Here is a 20,546-nt window from a genome sequence, read left to right on the forward strand (position 1 = left end):
GTAACCTGGGAGCAGGTGTTCTAAGGCCCCTGAAAACCACGAGAGCTCAGACATGGACCCCTCCTTAGTCGGGCCTGAGCCATCCTGAGCCAGAACCACCTGCTAAACTGAGAAGGGACGGGCGAGAGGGAGGAGGTATAATAAATGCTGATTGTTTCCTACCACTAAATCTTGGGGTAGTTTGTTATACAGCAATAGGTAACTAACACAGAAAGCATTACAAAGTAATTAATATTAAGCTAAAAGTTGCAAAGTGAGTATCAATTTGGTGCCTAAAAAGGAACTCACAGGAAAATATGAGTCAAAGGGTGGAGGCCCAATTCTGAATTTGATTCTTGGGTTTTAGGTTCAAAAATTCACCCTAAGGCTAAAGCAGATAAGACCCAACTGAACTATACCTACAAACCTCCTCAAACTGCTAACAAATCAGACGTCATCCTCCAGGTGTGTTTCCTTCCCCACATCAACAAACCTGGACAGAGCCAAAGCCTCCAAAGAAGCGCACGGTACACAGTCTAAGTGTGCAGCAGCCCTGAACACTGGGTGCTGTTATCTACAAGCTACGTGTTTAAGAAGCGCACGGTGCACAGTCTAAGTGTGCAGCAGCCCTGAACACTGGGTGCTGTTATCTACAAGCTACGTGTTTTAATTTTTAGGCCTAAGATGCAGTTAATATAAAGCAGCCTACATTACTACAACTCCAGAATAAGGCGCCATTCTAGCAAATGCCAAATAACATCTCACTTCCTACCACCTCCTGTGCTATGCTAAACATGACCAATTATCCAGTGATATAATGCTATATGGTTTTGCTTTTTTATATCATTTTACGTTCTAGTCATTCTTTCTAAGGATACCTTAATCACACTAATTGATCTTCAACAATATTTTGATCTTCCTAATTTGACAAACACCCTAGTCCTTTAACTAAGCACCACATGTTATAAATGACATCCTAAAATGAGGTACTTCTGTAGAAAGTTAATATGCTGTTGTTCAATCTACTTTCTGTAGAAAGTTAATATGCTGTTGTCTGATGCTTTGCAACCCGATGAACTGCAGCATGCCAGGCCCTTCTATCCTCCACTATCTCCTGGAATGTGCTCAAATTCCTGTCCACCGAGTCAGTGATGCTATCTAACCATTTCATCCTCTGCTGCCCCTTTCTTTTGCCTTCAGTCTTTCCCAGCATCAGGGTCTTTTAAGTTAATATCCTCTATTCTTGGGGATTCCCTGGTAGCTCAGTTGGTAAAGAATCCGCCTGCAATGCAGGAGACCCCAATTCGATTCCTGGGTCAGGAAGATCTGCTGGAGAAGGGATAGACTACCCACTCCAGTATTCTTGGGCTTCCCTTGTGGCTCAGCTGGTAAAGAATCTGCCTGAAACACAGGAGACCCCTGTTCAATCCCTGGGTTGGGAAGATCCCCTGGAGAAGGGAAGGGCTGCCCAGTCCAGTAGTCTGGCCTGGAGAATACAGTCCATGGGGTCCCAAAGAATCGCACTGAGCAACTTTCACCCACTCACTCACTCACTCCTCTATCCTTAATAGTTTCTAGTTTAAGGAAATATTTTCTTGACCCTAGTTCAAAATATCAGGAGCTTTAGTCCTTCATATGCTAATTATAGTCAGTATCCAAGTTAAATACACAAAAATAACAAACAGCTAACTATTTTAAATGCCAACAATTATGTCAACATGATAAAGAAGTCTAACCTTTACTCTGCAACTTCATCCTTTTTTCTCACCTTTTCTGACTATAATATTAAAATTAATCTGAGGAGATTCTAAGCCCTGTATTTGTTTTCAAATCAACTTTTAATAAGCATTTCTAAAACATGAGTGCATATTTTCAGTGTAAAATTGATTTTATAAAACAATGGCAAACTTGTCTAACAATAAATCTCAAATAGTCTGAGGTCAACAGTAATAGTTTGCAACCTACTGACTGTACTCTAAATATTGTTAATTCAGAGCACTCATAAAATCTGAATCATAGTGAAATGAATGTACATTCTCAAAAGAGATACCCCACCAATGGGCTTTTTAGAGCTTGTCTAGCACATATCTGCTTGTTGCTGTTTAGTCCCTAAGTTATGTCTGACTCTTTCGACCCCACAGACTGTAGCCCTCCAGGCTCCTCTGTCCATGGTATTTCCCAGGCAAGAATATTGGAGTGAGTTGCTGTTTCCTTCTCTAGGGCATCTATTAAAAGGTCACAAAATTATTTTGCCTAAAAAAAAAAAAATCTGCATCATGGATCATATCAAATTCAACATACCCCACAATGGCTATCACTTTAGAGACCAAACAAACTGTAGAATTGTATGAAAAGTATTGTGATTTGCTTACTAAGTTAATAAAACTTTTTCATTCCTTCTAAAAACAGAAGGTAAGGACTTCTTCCAACTATACAAGCTTCCCCACAATTAACAATGCAATTTTCCAAAAAAGTGTTCCAAGTTAATATACTTACCATTTAAAATATTTTTGATACCAACATGGACCCAATTTTTAAATTAATTCTACTCATTTCTATAGCTACAATCAGGAGTTAACTGTAAATGCAGAGGCTTAGTTACAGGTTTAACTAGATAATTAGAGCATTATTCCTTGAAAGAGTAACGTAATTTTACTCGTCTCCTGATCTACCATCATCAATCTCCTTTACGTAATCTATAGATATAATTCAGAACTGTTGAAACTATCATGGAAAGCTTAGCCCAACCACTAGGCAGGATTAAATTCTTGTTACAATTTGAAATACAAATGTTAATGCAACACTTGTTAAAAATAAACATTACACAGAATGCAAAGGAAAAATTAAGATTCTGACAAAAGTAAAAGCCCTTTGCCATGGCCAACCACATCCTCTCCTTTTGAAAACATTCTTTTCCTTCTCTTCCTATAACATTACTCTCTCCTGGGCTTTTTATTCCCCATTTAATTTTTCTTTCTCCTCCATTTCTTTCTTCTTCTTTATATGATGCTTTTCTTCTACCTTAAGGAAGTGATGATGTTTCTCAGTTTCGCCCTAGGTTCTCTTTTCTCACGCTATTCAATCTAGTCTCTCCTTGATCTGTCTCACTCTCCTGGCTTCAATTGGTCATGTATGCTGATGACTACTGAACATACATTAATAGCTCTGATTTCCTCCCTAAGCTTAAGCACCACATATCCAACTGCCTCATATATCTACCCTCTCATACTTCTCTCAGATGCTTGAAATTCAACAAATCTAAAAGTGACCCAGTTGTTGCTGTTCAGTCGCCAAGTCACGTCTGACTCCTTCTCACCCCATGAGCTACAGCATGCCAGGTTTGCCTGTCCTTCACTATCTCCCAAAGTTTGCTCAAACTCATGTCCATTGAGTGAGTGATACTATTTCTATCTCAACCTCTGCCGCCCCCTTCTCCTTTTGCCTTCAATCTTTCCCAGCATCAGGGTCTCTTCCAATGAGTTGGCTCTTCGCCTCAGGAGGCCAAAGTACTGCAGCTTCAGCTTCAGCCTCAGCCCTTCCAATGAACATTACCTTGCCCAAAACCTGTCCTTCCTTCTGTGCCCTTTCAGTGAAAAGTACCACCATTTACCTAGCTGTATAACTAAGCCAGAATCCTGGGATTTATCCTCAATTTCTCGCTAAATACTCTCTAAATTTCCTCTCTAAAACCCAACTTCCTATCTTCCACAACCATAGTCAAACATCCATCAAGGCCTATACATTTTCTCCTAAACATATCTAGAATCCATACATTTCTCTCTCCTATTGACACAAACCTTGTTTGGGCCACCACTATCTCTTGCCTAGCATACTACAATGAATTCCACCAAATGGTTTCTCTATCTCTAGTCAAGATTCAACGAACAGTAAGCATGACTTAAACAGAGTACAATGCTGCCTGCTCTGCTTTCTAGTATGCATTATTTTGATGGCAAAAGAAAACATTTTTAAACTGCTGAAAAAGTTGAGTATGAAGGCAATTTAGGTTGACACAAGTTCTTTTATGAAGTAAATACTCTACCCAACTCAAAAGTTCAAAAAATGAAATGAAATTATATAAATGTTCCTTAAAAATAAGTGGCAAACAGTTGAAAGGAAGGACAGAACCAGAAAAATGATGAAGAGCCTTTGCAGTTAAGCATCGTCAGTACCTACAGGCTGCCCTGGTGGCTCAGCTGGTAAAGAATTGCCTGCAATGCAGGAGACGTGGGTTCGATCCCTGGGTTGGGAAGATCCCCTGGAGAAGGGAATGGCCACCCACTCCAGTATTCTGGCCTGGAGAATCCCATGGACTGTGTAGTCCACGGGGTCGCAAAGAGTCGGACACCGCTAAGCGACTTTCACTTTCACGCAAGACACAATGACAGACATTGGGATCTTTTATTAATGTCATTTACAATTATTATCATTGTTATTAACTAAAAATTATGTTAAGTTTCTTATATCAATTATCACATTTAATCATCAACCCAGAGTTCTATGGTCATATGACCATAAATGGCATGTTAGGGACTTAAACTAAAATGTGATTCCAGTATCAGTGGCACTATGCTCAAGGAAATACAAGTCAGGGAAGCACAATGAAATATTTTCAGTACACTGTGTAAATACGATCATCACATGTTGCACAGCATACTTTAAGACTAATTGAAAGGGCATTCATTCTAGCCTAACAGATAGAGAAATGCTTCTTGAGAGAGATGATGCTTTGAGCAGTCATAAAGAATAAGAAAGAAACTGTCGTGAATAGGAGCGTATGAAGCAGAGGAAATAATATAATAAACAAGAAGACACAGTGGCCTAAAAAAGACCATGACCAAGCTGTCTGACAATCCAACCTTGCAAACAGACTTGCTGCCGTTGTGCGGTCACCAAGTCATGTCGGACTCCGTGCAAGCCCGTGGGCTGCAGCACATCAGGCTCCTCTGTCCTCCACTGTCTCCTGGGGTTCGCTCAATACATGAAAATAGGCTTACTCTTCGTTAAAAAAAAAAAAGGCTGTTTTTAACTATTCAATTCTTAAGTCTATATAAATTGCTTACCACTATTATACTATCAAAGTACTTCCTGGAGGTTAAAACTTTTACTGGTGAGGCCAAAATGTTTATACGACAGTCCACATCAGCTTCACACACACACACACACACACACACACACACACACGCATATGCACATACAAGGAAGAGAAGAAAGGAGGAGAGATGGAAGGAGTTAAGAGGAGAAAACATCCCGGAGGCAATCTGTTGAAATATTATTTTTCAGTAGAAGACACTCACCCTTATGTTCTGGATTTTGTCAGTCACCCCACTGGAACCCATACATTTGACAATACAAATTGTTATACCCCTATATACAAGTCTACTATGATATCACCACTCATGTATTTAACTATTTCAACTAATATTTTCTGAGGACTTACTGTATGCCAGGCACTGTGCCAAGTACTTTACAAAAATTATCTCATTTAATCCTCACAACCACCCTTGGTGGTTATTATCATCTCCATTTTACAAATGAAAAAACAGGCTCATAGTAACTTTCATGAGTTCACACAGTCAGTAAGTGGAGACTAATATATAAGTTCAAGAAGACGAGTTACAGAATCAAAACTCTTCATCACTATACCACATAATTGCAAGCAACTCATAAATATCAACATTCTTTTCTTTGTTTTTCATTATCATAATAAGTACACATAAAAATTAAAAACAAATACACAATTGAAAAAAACAAAACTAAATACATTTTCCTGCACTAAAAAGAAGTATAATGAAACTCTACACAAGTGGAAGACGGCAAGATTACAATTAAAATGTACACTACCAAGGAAGCAAAAAATGCTGTGTGAACCACAGCCATGAAGTTTACAAAAAAACTAGCACACTGAGCAAATCTAATAACTATGTTCATGTAGATGACGAAACAGTCTTACTAAGTTTTATCATAAAGTACAACTTGATGACATTATGAACTTCACGTATTTTTCACCTGTAAGTTGTACTGCTCATTACGCATCTAATCAATGATTACAGAGCTCTGGGCCTTACCAGCCTTGGTCTTAAAAAAATAAATAAATAAAGAGCAAAAATGTCTAAGATGGGTGAACAAAAAGGAAAGGAACAGGGAAGGAGGGAGAAAGAAAAAGGCTTTTCAAAGGAAAAAGCTTCAAATTCCCCCACCACTGTACAGAAGTCAGTATTAGCTCTTCCCTTTGAAATGTGAGGCTAAGAAGCCTAGTCACAATTAATTCAGCCTGTGCCGAACAGAATTTGAGTGGTAGAATGGATGAACACGGCGATGATTTTCAAAAAGTTTTGACAGCAGAACAAGTTTAGGAAATAAAAATTAAGAGAAATCCTAATACGTAAAATGTGTAAGTCAAGGCTATGGTCTTCCCAGTGGTCACGTACGGTTGTGAGAGCTGAACGCCAAAGAATTGATGCCTTCAAATTGTGGTACTGGAGAATACTCCCAAAAGTCCCTTGAACAGCAAGGAGATCAAGTCAGTCAATCCTAAGGGAAATCAACCCTGAATACTGACTGGAAGGACTGATGCTGAAGTTGAAGCTTCAGTATTTTGGTCATCTGATGCAAACAGCTGACTCACTGGACAAGTCCCTGATGCTGGGAAAGACTGAAGGCAGGAGAACGGGATGACAGAGGATGAGATGGCTGGATGGCATCACTGAGGCAATGGACATGAACTTGGGTAAACTTCGGGAATGGTGAGGATCAGAGAGGCCTGGTGTGCTGCAATGCCTGGGGTCACAAAGAGTCACACACGAATGGGCAACTGAACAACAACAAAATGTAGAAGAGCACAGATGATCTGGCCGAAGTTGAGTAGGGGAACACAAAGCCCCACGTGGTTGCTCTACTGGCAGCCACTGAGACAACTTCAGGAGATCTCAGGGCTCGGGAGAGCACAAGTCAAAACCTCTGCACCCTTCTAAAGGAAAAAACAGCTCTCTCTACACCAAGAAACATGTTACTTGATTCTAAGCGGTAAACCCATCTCCTTACTCCCTATCTTCTGCAACTTGCAGGAAGGGCGCTTCTCAGAGCTGGCCCTGAACAAGCGGCACAGCTGAAAGAATGGACGGCTGTGCGTTCAACGCTGTGCTAACGTCTCTCTGGCGGGAGGGATGTCATAATGGTGGGCACTCCTATTTTCCTCCTTATACTTTACTATCTTCAATGAATATGTAGTACTTTTATCATCAAAAAGATCTATTCTCTTAAAGAAAAAAAATAATTCTATCCCCATGCTCAGGTTATTTACACTCATACTTGAAAGTATTATTTTATTTAGATTTACCTAAAACAGGAAAGCTCTAATAAAGGAATAACTGCTGGTGGAGGAAGAACATAAAGGAATCAGAACATTTCAGAAAGTATTATCATCAAGCAGATGCTGGGCCTTGGGCAGACAAAAAGTAAATAAAGAAAAAGGATGGAAAAAGCCGAAAAACGACTAAAACAACTCTGCCTACTCTGAAAATACACATAGAGCTCTACTTCCTGAGCAACTATTTCTCCGGCATAGAATATTATCTACTTGCAGCTGTTGTAGGTTTATCATCATTAGCATATCCTATAAAGGATGATACTGTGTAAAAGAGCCCTGATCAGACTATAAAATATGTAAAGATGAAGTGCCTCTCAACTCATGCCTAAAAATTATCAGAGAACTGTACAAATTTTTTTATCATACACACACAAACACTCAAATTTGTTATTAGTTATACTATTAGAGAGTCTTAGTATTTGTATCACAAATAAAAAAGAAGGAAATAATATTTACTGGGATTTTTCTCCTAAGAAATACTATGGTATCAAAGAAGTCAGAATATATAGCACAATAACCATTATTATAAAAGACATCAAAATGAAGTTTAACATTTTAACTTTAAAAATATTACCTAAAATAGGGAAAACAATTAACGGTCATTTTGTTCTTCATTCAGTATAATGCTAGCCCAAATTTTAACATAAATTCTTGTACTAATTATAAGTAGTAGGTTTAGTGTTAGACGTTTTCAAGGTGTACAATACTAGCTACAGGCATAGGAAATTTACAAGAACTCTTTAAGAAATTACTTGCTAGCAAATTTAAAGCTACCACAGCAAGGTAATAAAAAAAGACTTAAAGAAATCCAAACATTTGAACCTGGCACTAACCAGCTACTGATCTTGAACAGGTCACAAACTTTCCAGGCCTGTTTTCTTACCTGTCAAGAAGCTAAGCTAGAGCCATGAGTTCCAACACAAAGAAAAGACCTCACCCAGCATATTGCTATGTGTTACCTGGCAGTTCTCTAAGACTTCAGTGCAACAAGAATCCTCTAAACTGAGCTGAAAATGTCAAACAAAAGGATCTGGAAACAATAATAGCCTTGACAATTTCAAAAGTTTTAATACCAACATCTCTGCCCCATACCCCTCAAGAACTTCCCTCTGAAGACTATCTTATCTATCATTAGGTGCACGTGTGATCAGTCGTGTCCAACTCTTTTTGACCTCGTGGACTGTAGCCCACCAGGCTCCTCTGTCCATGAGGTTTTCCAGGCAAGAATACTGAAGTGGGTTGCCATTTCCTCCTCCAGGGGACATTTCCAACTCAGGGATCAAACCCAGTCTCCTGCGTCTCTTGGATTACAAATGGACTCTTTAATTGCTGAGCCACCTGGGAAGCCCTCTACCATTAAGGTTTCAGGAAATAAAAACCAGCCTCTCTCAGGAAATTGCTAAACACTATGGAAGCTCTTAAAATTCTCAGTAATTCTGTAAATTTCCATAATAAACAATATTATAGAATGAAATCTCTACTGAATCTTTTACAACTGATCAATCATAGATCATATATCACGTAACAAAAGGTAGAGATTTTAGCAGGAATAAAAGTCAATAAATAAAACACAGCTAAGTGTTCAGTAAATATTTGTTAAATGAATAATTTATTTTCAAAATCACAATTAAATATTTTACAACTTATTAAAATCACTATTTAAGGAAAATGTGTCTTTTAAAAAAAAGAAACACTTCAGGTTTCACTGAATGAAAACGTGATACCCCAAAGAATGCTAATCTTTGTACCAAAGTATGTTGGCCAGATATCTAACCTCGAAGGAAAGAGGAATAGCAAAGAAACCTTTCACCCAAATAAAGTAGTTTCATAAACCTCTTTTCTCAGAGACAGAAGGTTGAGCCAAACAAACCTGTGTTTCTTTGGTTTATTTAGAAGTAAAAAAAAAAAAAACTAGGCTTCTAGCAATAAAACTATGATTAGATGACCATCTCCCTCTCCTGAATGCAGGGTGGCTTCATGAGCAAATGGAAGAATAAACAAAAGCATTCTGAACACAGTAAAGCACTACACGAATTATAAATACTTTAACGATATTGCTTTTATTGAATTCCTACCCACAGAAACAACCTATAATAACTAAGAATTAATTTGGTGGCAATAAGTTATAAATATTCTTTTAAAAATATTTAGTGAGTACTTACTTGTACCAGCCACAATGATAAGGGCTTTACAGAAATTAACTCATTTAATATTCTCAACAACACTTTTAAAGGAAAAACAAACAAGCTAGAAAAACAAAAACTGAGTGGCATAATGGAGATCACTGCCAGTATAACCAATAAGACAGCTGAGAAGAGAGACATTAAGTTTAATAATGCAGTCCTGTTATAATTATTTTACTTTCAAAAACAAAACAGATGGTTCCTGGGATAAGTACAAAATATATATAAACCTCATCCAATCCATCCTATGTAAATCTGTCATAGTCTTCATAGTAATCATCTTAGTCTTCTGAAATACATAGGAAACGTCCTCCTGCTGTTCATTGTTCAGTCACTAAGTCATGTCTGACTCTTTGTGACCCTGTGGACTGCAGCACACCAGGTTTCCTTGTCCTTCACCATCTCCTGGAGTTTACTCAAATTCATGTCCATTGAGTTGGTGATGCCATCCAACCATCTCATCCTCTGTCAACCCCGTCTCCTCCTTAAACATCTTGTTAAAAACAGCAATCCCTTTTAAAAACATATTTATACATATATGCATGTATATATGCCCACATACATATATACACACATATAAAGAGAAAGAGGGTTTTACCCAACAATGAAGTGGCAGCTTCATTTGGCTGAAATTTCTTAGGAGAAAAGTAATCAATCAAACTGGAAATGGGCCACAAGGTTAAAGCACACTTTGTACCAAAAGCACTTTACTACTGGCCACTACAGTAACTGTTTTTATACTCAACTTGAATATAGAACTCCAAAAACTAGGACAATATTGTAAAATTTTAAATTCCTTCTTTTGCTTACTCATTAGCAAATACTATCGACCTTCTTTGCTAGATTTCAAACTCTCAGAAGCTGGAACTGGTGTCTCATCCACAATCCTACAGGCCTAACGCTTCTGGCTTATGGTACACGTCCAGTGACAACATGTTGCCCAACGAACAATAGGAGGATGTCTGCTGTGCAACTGAAGACTTCAGAAACTAGATTTTGTTCACTTCTGATGATTTATTTCCAATAATTCATACATGTATACAGAAGGTTTCTTTTCCAAGTATTGACTTAACCTGTATCAGAATTCCAACTTTTTCAAATACTCAGCTTCAGGAGAAAGACAAAACCAATTCTGGGTTTAGGAGGAAATGCTCATTAGAGATCACAATGAGAGGCACGAACGAAGACACAAAGGCAGGCAAGCTTTGGATGGACTTCGGGGAATGGCACACAGACTGTGTGTGTGAGCCGGATCTTAAAGAAGCAGTTAATATTGCAGGCAAAGTAACAAATTCTAGAAAGATATCAATGACCAGTTCTTTTAGCTTGACTCATAAAAATCAGAAATAGTAAAGAAGCACAAGATGAGGGAAATTTCTTTTTTTTTTAATGTCTGCCTAATTTCTATCAGGAAAGTAGAAGAGGGAGAGGATGAGATGTTTAGATAGCACCACCGACTCAACGGACGTGAATTTGAGCAAACTCCGGGAGGCAGAGGAGGACAGAGGAACCTGGTATGCTACAGTCCATGGGGTCACAAGAGTTGGACATGACTTAGTGGCTGAAAAACAGCTGATTTCTATAGTTACACAGGTGTCTGCTAATTTGTACAACTGATTTATCTTTAAAAGTAACATGTTGATAGATAAAACAATGCTACCTCAATCATAAGGTAAAAATTAGTGCCATTTTAATTATAATTAAATTTAATTCATTCCATTGGTTAATTTTAAATTCAGTACAGTTCAAACAAATGCAAAAATCTGAATTCTAAATTATTTTTTGATTAAACAATCTCAAATATTACAAATTTATGTTCAGTATATTTTAGTTTCTGATAGGCTCTTGATATCAACTATTTTAACTTTGAATATTCAACAGAGAACTTAGAATTTAATCAAGTAACAGAAATATTTTTATAATATGTTATCTTTTATGACTTCAGTATAGTCAAGAAGTACTTCCATACTATGCAAATTTCAGTAATGTGAATAACAAGACCTAAATAAAAGGTTGTAAGTGAGATAATAAACACAGAATTTTCCAAAATTAAACCTTAAAAATGTTAAGGTATTCATATATAATACCATCCTTGAAATAATGTTAAAACATGAAACATATGTTATATGTCAATACAAAAAATGATAAAGCTAAAAATGTACTAAAACTGAGATAAAAGTTGTATTTTTTCTTGTACACATACATGCTTTTAACAATGTGTATAAGAACAAATAAAATATGGTAATAGAAATAAGACATGTGCTAAGCTCTTTGTTTTTATCTGATCTTCGAAATAAATATTGTATTATAAAAATACTATTTCCACGTTTAAACAAATACTCAGAATTACTCATCTCAGATACTAATCCAACTGTAAAAATAGTGCTTTTACTATATGGCAACATTGCAAAAATTTTTTTAAATGCACAAAGAATTAATATATGCTTAACAAATTATGACAAAATAATTCAATCATATTTTACAAAGATCATCTCTAAAGTTATTGGAAAAGCAATGCCAGGTGGCAAATAGTAACAAATTTAAAAGAACATTAACTGACAAGGTTTAAATGCCTCAAATGTTCCAAGTACTTTACTAGCTTCGGAGTCAGCAAAGTAAGATAGTCCTTGCTGGGGAAAGCAAACATTACACAGTACTGTGTTCTGGGGAAGTAATTATACACACATACACATACAAAGATACACTGAATCAATATGATAGTGGGAGCGGGTGCAGGGATGGCTGTAATCCCCCAGGACTTCTTTTTAGAAGCACCATCTGATAGAAATGCTTGAGTGCTGAGGCAGCAGAGGCCTGGCTGGGATACACAGCAAGAACTGAAGCTAGCAAGGCAATCTAAACATAGGTTGTCATGGCCTTGAACACCATGCTCAAGAGCTCAACCTTTATTCAGCAGTCACTAGGAAGATCTCAATTTGTTTTTAATACAGAGCAATCAAAATAATCCCATAGCTTTCAAAAAAGTGCTGAAGATAACATTAGCAGTGTTCTGGAGAAGAGACCCATCTGTCCAATACCTTATGAGAGAAATGATACTGGCTTCTTAACTATACCAACAAAAACTGTAAAAAGGACAGATATGAGAAAGAGCCAAAAGAAGACTGGACATGAGGGAGGATGATGAATTGAAATCAAAGTTGAGACAATGAAAGTTTCTAGTTTAGGTCCATAAAGTTTATGCCCCATACAAAATAAGGAATAGAGAGAAGTCAATTTGGGGTAAGCAGAAGTTAATTTCAAAATGTACTAGGAAAACTAAGAAAAAGGAGTGTTAGAGACGTCAGGGAAGGGGAACTTACATTTTTAGGAAAGGCTGCCAACATCAAATACTGCTGAGGTGTCATGAAAAAGACTGAGGTTAGGCTTCTGAGTTTACCAACTAGGTCACTAGGGGTCACTAGGTTATATCTGAGAGCTGTCACTTAACTAAGGATAAAAGAAAGGGAAAGAATGCTTGATGAAGGACATTTACTGCATACAGAAACCCAAGGTAGCAAAACTCTATGCCAGCAGTGCATAAATATTTTGGTCCCAGGATCTCATTATACTCTTAAAAGTTAAAAGAGCTTTTGTTTATCTAGCTCTTATCTAAACCAAGAAATAAGTTACTACACTGAAAATAAAAACAGAAAAATTTAAATATATACTAGTTCATTTTAAAATATTTTAATATATTTTTATGAAAAAAACTTTATTTTCCAAAACAAATATAACTTTGTGTACTTGTGTATTTTTAGTGGTACTCACATAAGACCTCTGGATTGTGGTATTTCCTCTTGCATTCAATTTGGCACTATGTGTATTTTTAAGAATATGAAGAAAATCTTGACTCCCACAAATTTGTAGTTGAGAAAGGGAGGCACATTTTAATAGCCTTTTCAGATAATTGTGGATATTCTTCGATACTTACATAAAAACACAACAAGGAGTTGTTTCTCAAAGGTTAGTTGCGTATGAAATCTGGAACCACATCAACGAAGTTTTCATAGGGTTCCCTTAAAATCCACTGGCTCTTTTATACTTTGAGTGGATTATCGATCTATGTATGGTTTTATAACATGATACACTGGTAACTGGGAAACACTGGAAGCTCTTAAACTCACTACAGAGGTTACAAGTTTTCAAACATTTTCACTTGAAAGCTCAGTTTTCTTCACTGGCAACAAATACCATCAATTGTTTTCCTTGAAGTGATAGACTATGTTCATTTTTGAGAAAATATCTAATGAGTATCCAAGTCTAAATAACCACAGTTTGCCAGGTATTCTCTCAAATAAAAATAATGTTCTATCAGAAAAGCTAGTTCTGCTCAAAACTCAAACAACTACAAAAATGCTTTCCCGTGAATCAACCACATGATTTTGGTATGCAGCAGGAATGTTTTACTTGTACTTCCCAGTTCATCAGAGAGAATATTTTAAAATACACAAGACTTTCTAAAACTAATCATTTTTTACTGCTTCATGAAGGATATTCTAAAGTGAAACTAGCATTATTCTTACGACATGTGCATGGTGGTGAAGATTACGATGAACACAGCAATGTGGTGCCACTGGAAGAGCTGGCAGGTTTGGGTTTTTTATAATTTTATTTATCTGTTTTATTTTTGGCTGTGCTGGATCTTCACTGCTGTGCAGGTTTTCCTGTAGTTGTGGCGAGAGGGGGCTTCTCATTGTGGGGGCTTCTCTTGTTGCGGCTCCTGGGCTCTAGAGAGCTGGCTCAGTAGTTGTGGCCTATGGGCTTAGCTGTTCCGAGACATGTGGAATCTTCCCGGATGAGTGATTGAACCCGTGTCTCCTGCGCTGGCAGGCGGATTCTGATCCACTGAGCCACCAGCAAAGCCCCAAGACAACAATGTTACCTAGCATTAACTCTGCACCACCACCTCAAGTGTCAACATGGTAACATCTTAGAATGATTATGAAAATTGTTTGGACCTTACAGACTCCCTAAGAAGTCTTTAGGGACTCTCGGGGTTCACACTTTGAAAACCACTACTATCCAAACACTAATCACTTTTAAAATTCCTCTGTGAACAACAAACCCGTGTGACTATCTAACCCAAGATGTAGAGGAGAAAACAAACAAGCCAACCTCTTAGAACAAGAAGTCTATGAACAATAACTGTGTGGTCGTGGGAAAGGTTCCTCAGGTACGGGAGGCTCAGAACTCTGCATTTCTGAAAAACAGACTGCCTGAGATGGTCCTCAATTTTTTTCTCCACATTCTCACACAACAGTCTAGATGAAATCTGTGCCGAGCCTCAAATTAGAAGACAGAAAGCAAGCATGACAACAATGACACTGAAAAGTTTTTTATCAGATGATAACTGGTTTAAGGTTTCTTCAAAAAAATGTGAATTTTATATCATTTACTTCCATTTTATAGAAACTAAAATAAATCACTCTTTTTACCAATGGTCAAATCCTAACCATAATGCTGTATTTAATTATAAACACTATTTTTTTAAATAAGAAAATTTCACCTCCTCTGCTCAGACATAAAGAATTACTAATACTACCTCCTGTATAGAATCGGGTACAATTCAAAGTGTTTCTGAACTGACAGCAAATCATAAAATTTTACAGAAGAAACAAGTATCTATTTTGTTCACCACTGTAAGTCTAGTACCTAGCTCAACCCCAGTACAAAATAAGATTGTTCAATAAACATTGCTGAATGTTGAAGTGGTTAAAAATAAGAATTCATGGTCAAACTCCTAGTATAACACCTAGTGCTCTTGCTAATATATGAAATCTTTCTCATCAATCTTATAACATCTCTTAGAAACCCAAAGGAACTCATACAATTTACCCTGAGAAAATATAACACCTATCTATTGTACTTGAAATTACATTTGAAAGCCTGCTCTAGGCTAGGTGTTTTATAAGTATTCATTTAGATCACAGTTCAAAACCAAATAGCTCTATCACTTTCATTTTCAAATATCTACAATCTGAATTAAGCATTAATTTCCATTCCTATATGAAGTGGCAGTAAGATACCACTCTAACTCAACACATTGATTGTACTACCTCACACACACTATACTACTTCTTTTTCTCTGATAATTCAGAATTGTTCTTGATTTTTTAGTTTCTTAGACTCATACCTGAGACACTATTGCCTTAAAAGAATGTGAAATATAAAGATGAAGGAAAATGTGTAGTACTTTTAATAATAATTGTCACTGTAACTTTTTCAATTTTTCCTGTCAGACTGACATTTGTCATTGATTCTCTTACAAAAGCACAATGTATAAAACTTTCAGTACTGGAACTATCTAATTATTTAGATTTTAGGTGTTTTTTTTTTTTTAGATTTTAGTTTTTTTAAAAAATTAATCAAATTTAAACTAATTAAGGCCAGTAAGTACAAAATTGCAATTCAACTGGGGAAATGGCATACATTTAAAGAAGCTAACAATTTAGGAATTGAAGTTACTTCAAATCGCATTTCATCTTGAAACACTGCTATGAACATAACCCCATTTTATTGCATACAATTACTCTGCAGAAAAACATGACTTACCAGGGATATTGTCAAAGGAAAAGATCTTCTGTTGCAATATAAAAGGATTTGAACTAGATATCCTTTAAACAAGAAAGACTGTCAGAAAGACTTTAAAGGGAGACCACAGACTCCATCTTCTCTGGAGGTTTAAAAAGAAAAGTTTTTCAAATGTCTGGGATTGGCTTAGACATGGCCTCACATTTGGCAACTGAGACAGAATCAGTTCAAAGATCAGTCTGACCCCAGGGACTGAAGTCCCGTCTGTCAGTCTCACAAACGAGTCATCAGCAAACTGCCTCCTTCTGCTCTGCAGCTATGGAGTCCCTGCGTGGTAACCGACAACGTCATTCTTGAAATTACCCTAACTGCTAATTAACATGTCAGTCACAGAGAATTATTTCTTCCAACTACTGAAACTTCTGCTCCTCCAAGTATTATGTAGTCCTTTAATTCTGTATTTCTAACATTACCAGAGAGGCAAATATTTTGTGGTGCAATCAATATCTGCCCTATTAACAATGCCCTGTTCCATTGTTCTCTCCATACATGGAGTCCACTCTGCATTTCAGAAACAGTGGGAGAAAAGTAACAAATAACAGAGAAATTAGAGCTCTTAGGTTTAACTTAGGGCCAAAATCAAAAGAGAAGAGACAAATTCAGAGAGAGGAAGGAAGAAGCTGAGAGGGTCGTAGTGTAGAACACTTACTTTTAGGAACAGAGTGTCCCTTAGACTTCTGGTGAGTTGCCCAGAGCCTCTTCAGTTTCAATCCAAATGACAATGCTTCTCTGAGTCCTTCTCAAGAAATGTTTCCACCACTAAAAATTGGATCTATAAGAGCTCAGATGTACTGGTAAAAAATGTCAGGGGCCCCCAACGTGGGCCTCAAACCTCTTTTAAACTAGGCCCACTTCTCTGTCCTGGGCCAACTCCCCTGTGTACTATATTCCTTCTTCTTCCAGGTGCCAGGTATTCGGCCTGTTTCTTCTCTTCTGAGCTGCCACCACCTACTCTATTTCTCAGGGTTCCTCTAACCCCAAGACTGGCTGTGGAGTAGGCCACCAGCTTCCCCCCTTCCTTGCTGTCCCTGCAAATAAACATATAGGCTCTTCTAGTTTCAGTATTTTTCTAATGGCCACAAGAACATAGAGAGGGAACAACAAAAACCAACAATACTGTACCAGAGATTAAGATTATAACTGTCTCCACATTAAAGTTCCTGCCTTTTCTTAACATTGCTTATTGAGCATTTTAAAAAGTACGACATCAAAAAACAAATATAATCTAAACCAAATCAAACCTTATATAAACTAAAAGGTATAAAGATACTTTGCTTTTCCAAATACTTAAATCACGGGTCCAAAAATAGCTACCACATTCATTTCAGCAAATGGGGCTTTTTCCTTTTTCCTATGTTCTGTTACATTCCCTTGAATTTAGTAGTTGTTCTAAAGTTTGCTTTTTAAAAGATATCAGGAAAATATTTAACAATTTATTGAATTTAATGAGACTATACAAAAAGCATATTATGGTTTACAAAAAGGTATGTCAAAAGCAGCTAGCTTCAATAAGCAAATCTTAAAATTTCAAGATTTTTAAAACCATCTATGTCTCTACATTTAAAATTTAATTAGAATCAAGATATCTCATTTTTAGAATAACTTCTACCGAATATATTCCCCTAAGGTTAATATCATATAGCCCTTTTCAAAAGCAACAGAATATTGCATTAGTATACTCGTCAAAATTCACTTTCCAAGAAACTTTAATCTAAAATATATGCCATTTAATATCAGGCCACAAATCACAGCAACTAAAAGTGCTGGCAGTTCAAGATGTCACTGACTTTGAATCTCCTGAATGATCTTCTTTATCCACTTAATACACTTAAGTGGTTTTTTAAAAGACTGTTATCATACTGTAAGCTGACAATGAAGACTGTTATCATACTGTAAGACTGAAAATAGGCAGAGATCATTTTATCTCATTTGTATAGCATAATAAGTTGCCATTTAATCAAACTAAAGATATTCAGATACTTTCAGGAAAAATGTGTCCCTGTGACTGGGCTCACCTCCAACTATTTATTTATAAAACATTAAAGAACTGAGATTTAAAACACTACACAAACCCCTGATTTGACCTTTCCAGAGTCTATATTAAAAAAGGAAGGTTAATCTATTGTGTATCTCTAATCAGATACTTTTTTTCAGGAACGAAATCAAATTAACATCGTTTGCTCCTAAAGAGGTTTTCATGGTTTTTCTCTGATTCCTACACACTAACACAACAATGCAGCCAGCATTATTTCATCCAGAAAATGTGGTGCGGATGGCGGGGGGGGGGTGGCATTACACCCAGCGACACGAATTAAATCGCGGTAGAGCTAATGCCTCCCTTAAATAATTTATTCTCTCCTGGCAGCAAAAAAAATTACAGCCTCTTCAATTACCCTCACCGCAAAGCATCGCTCGGGTCGTGATCAATCTGACCCAGTTCCTATCGCGGCCACCACCTCAGTCTCGCCTCGGCCCGCCGGGTCTGCCAGTATCCTGGGAGGGGGCGGCGGCCGCAGGGGCGACCTCGGCGCCGGGACCCCGGGGGCTGGCGGCGCGCGGGGCAGGCCCGGGACTCACCGGGTGGAGGTGCCCTTCCGCACATCGCACATCATGCACTTGAAGGCCTCGGCGCTGTTCCGGAAGGTGCAGACGCTACAGTCCCAGTAACCCTCATCCGAGGACGGCTTCGGCTGCCGCTTCGGCCTGCAGGACACAACCCGGACACGACGCGGCGCGGGGTCACCAGCGGGCCGCGCCCGGGCCCCGCGGCCGCCCCCGCCCCGCCCCCAGCCCCGTGCCGCGACCCCCGCCCCGCCGGTCCCCCGCTCGGAGGGGGAGGGGAGTCAGGCAGGCGGGGGCGCGAGCACGGCCGCAGCAGGAGCGGCCGCCGCTGGACACCCGGGGCCGCCGCCGGACACCGCGGCCGCCGCCATCGCGGCTCCATTGTGGGGCGGCCGGCGCCGGCCCTTCACGCGGCAGCGCTCGCTCAGCGGCGGCACCGCCCCCGTTCTCGCCCCGCTGCCCCGGCGGCGAGCGAGGCGGCCGCCCGAAGCCCGGCGCAAGGGCCCCGCCGCCCGCACAGTCCGGGCCCGGGGGCCCGGGCGCTGTTACCTGGTGGGGCTCTTCTTGTCTCCCATGACTTGGCTACAAACGCACGCCGAGAGTCGCCGCCGCAGCCGCTGTTTGTCAATAAGGAGGATAATAAGCCGGGCGGAAGCGGGCGGGGGAGGAGGGAGGGAGGGGGTGGGGAAGGCCGCACCGCCGAGCTCGGGAGCCGCCGCCGGATCCCACGCAGCCTCCAGCTGTCGGGGAAACTCCTGCCTGGGCCACGTGACCCGCGCCAGCCAACCCGCGGCCGCGCCGGAGACTTCAAACGCGGCCAGCGCGGCCCAGCACTCGCGGGGAGTTCGCCGGCGGCGGCGTGGGGGTGGCCGCCGCAGCCTCCGACGCCGCCGCCGCCGCCGCCGCCTCTCTGCCCCGAGCCGCCCGCTTCCCTTGGGCGTCCTCCGAGCCCCTGTGTCGGGGTTGTCTTCTGCCATCCTGCCCGAAGCCTGGTCCAAGGTGGGCCGGCGTTCGGAGGTCAGCTCGGCTCCGGACCAGAGTGCGCGGCCGCGGGCTCCAGGTAGAACCGCTTTCCGGGCCTGGCGAGTCTCGGCGCGTCTGCTCCAGCCCGAAGGATCCCCGGGGGCAGGCGGGAGCCACCAGCGAACGCCATTGCTAGGTGCTCAAGCCACTTGGTTTTGTGCACACGAATGCTCTACCAAGGATTGTTGCCCTTACTCCGGAGGAAAAGAAACTGAGGCTCAAGAGAGGTTAGGTGATTTCCTCGATATTACATAATTAGAAAAGGATAAAGCTAGGACTCTAACCCTGGTTTGATTGCGGATGCGCTCGTCTCGACTCCCAGGCCGCTACAGTAACTGCTTCAAAAAAACAATCAAGAAAACACTCATAAGACCTTTTTTTCTTTTTTTTTAGATAACGAGCTTGCATATACCCTGAACGTTGTTAAGAACAGTTTCAGAGGGTGGGCTGAATGGAGAGAGTAGCATGGAAACACACGCACTAACATCTGTAAAATAGAGAGCCAGTGGGAATTTGCTATATGACTCGGGGAACTCAAACCGGGGGTCTGTGACAACCCAGAAGGGTGGGGTGGGTGGAGTGGGAGGAGAGAGGGAGTCTCAGGAAGGAGGGAACATATGTATATGTTGATGTATGGCAGAAACCAACACAATATTGTAATTATCCTTCAATTCAAAATAAGTTAAAAAAAGAACACTGTCCTCCCAGGTCTGATTAACTCAGCGTATTGGATGCCCTCCTGGACTCTGGCAGTTGCCATCCAACTAGTCTCTGAGCTCCAGCCCCACCTCCTCAATCTATTCAGTAATTCACAACCAGATTAATCATAAAGTTCTGGT

General features: G+C 39.6%; 1 protein-coding gene across 8 annotated transcripts in view; it reads right to left on the bottom strand.

The window, feature by feature from the left end:
* The window catches only part of YAF2 (YY1 associated factor 2), an 85,999-nt gene extending 65,673 nt beyond the window's left edge, over positions 1-20,326 (bottom strand). For 3 of the 8 annotated variants that reach the window (XM_043446431.1, XM_043446432.1, XM_043446433.1), the window contains exons 1-2: positions 19,234-20,326; positions 18,700-18,825 (exon numbers count right to left, since the gene is read on the bottom strand). In XM_043446431.1, the coding sequence (XP_043302366.1) occupies positions 18,700-18,825; positions 19,234-19,661 (554 nt within the window). In that variant the 5' untranslated portion in view covers positions 19,662-20,326. Of the gene's footprint in view, positions 1-6,701; positions 14,815-16,771; positions 17,151-18,699; positions 18,826-19,233 lie in introns of those variants that run through there. The other 5 variants (XR_006265362.1, XR_006265363.1, XM_043446428.1 and 2 more) reach the window with 5 other exon arrangements.
* Positions 20,327-20,546: the final 220 nt, after the last annotated feature.

This window comes from Cervus canadensis, chromosome 25, assembly GCF_019320065.1.
Source record: "Cervus canadensis isolate Bull #8, Minnesota chromosome 25, ASM1932006v1, whole genome shotgun sequence".
NCBI lineage: Eukaryota > Metazoa > Chordata > Mammalia > Artiodactyla > Cervidae > Cervus > Cervus canadensis.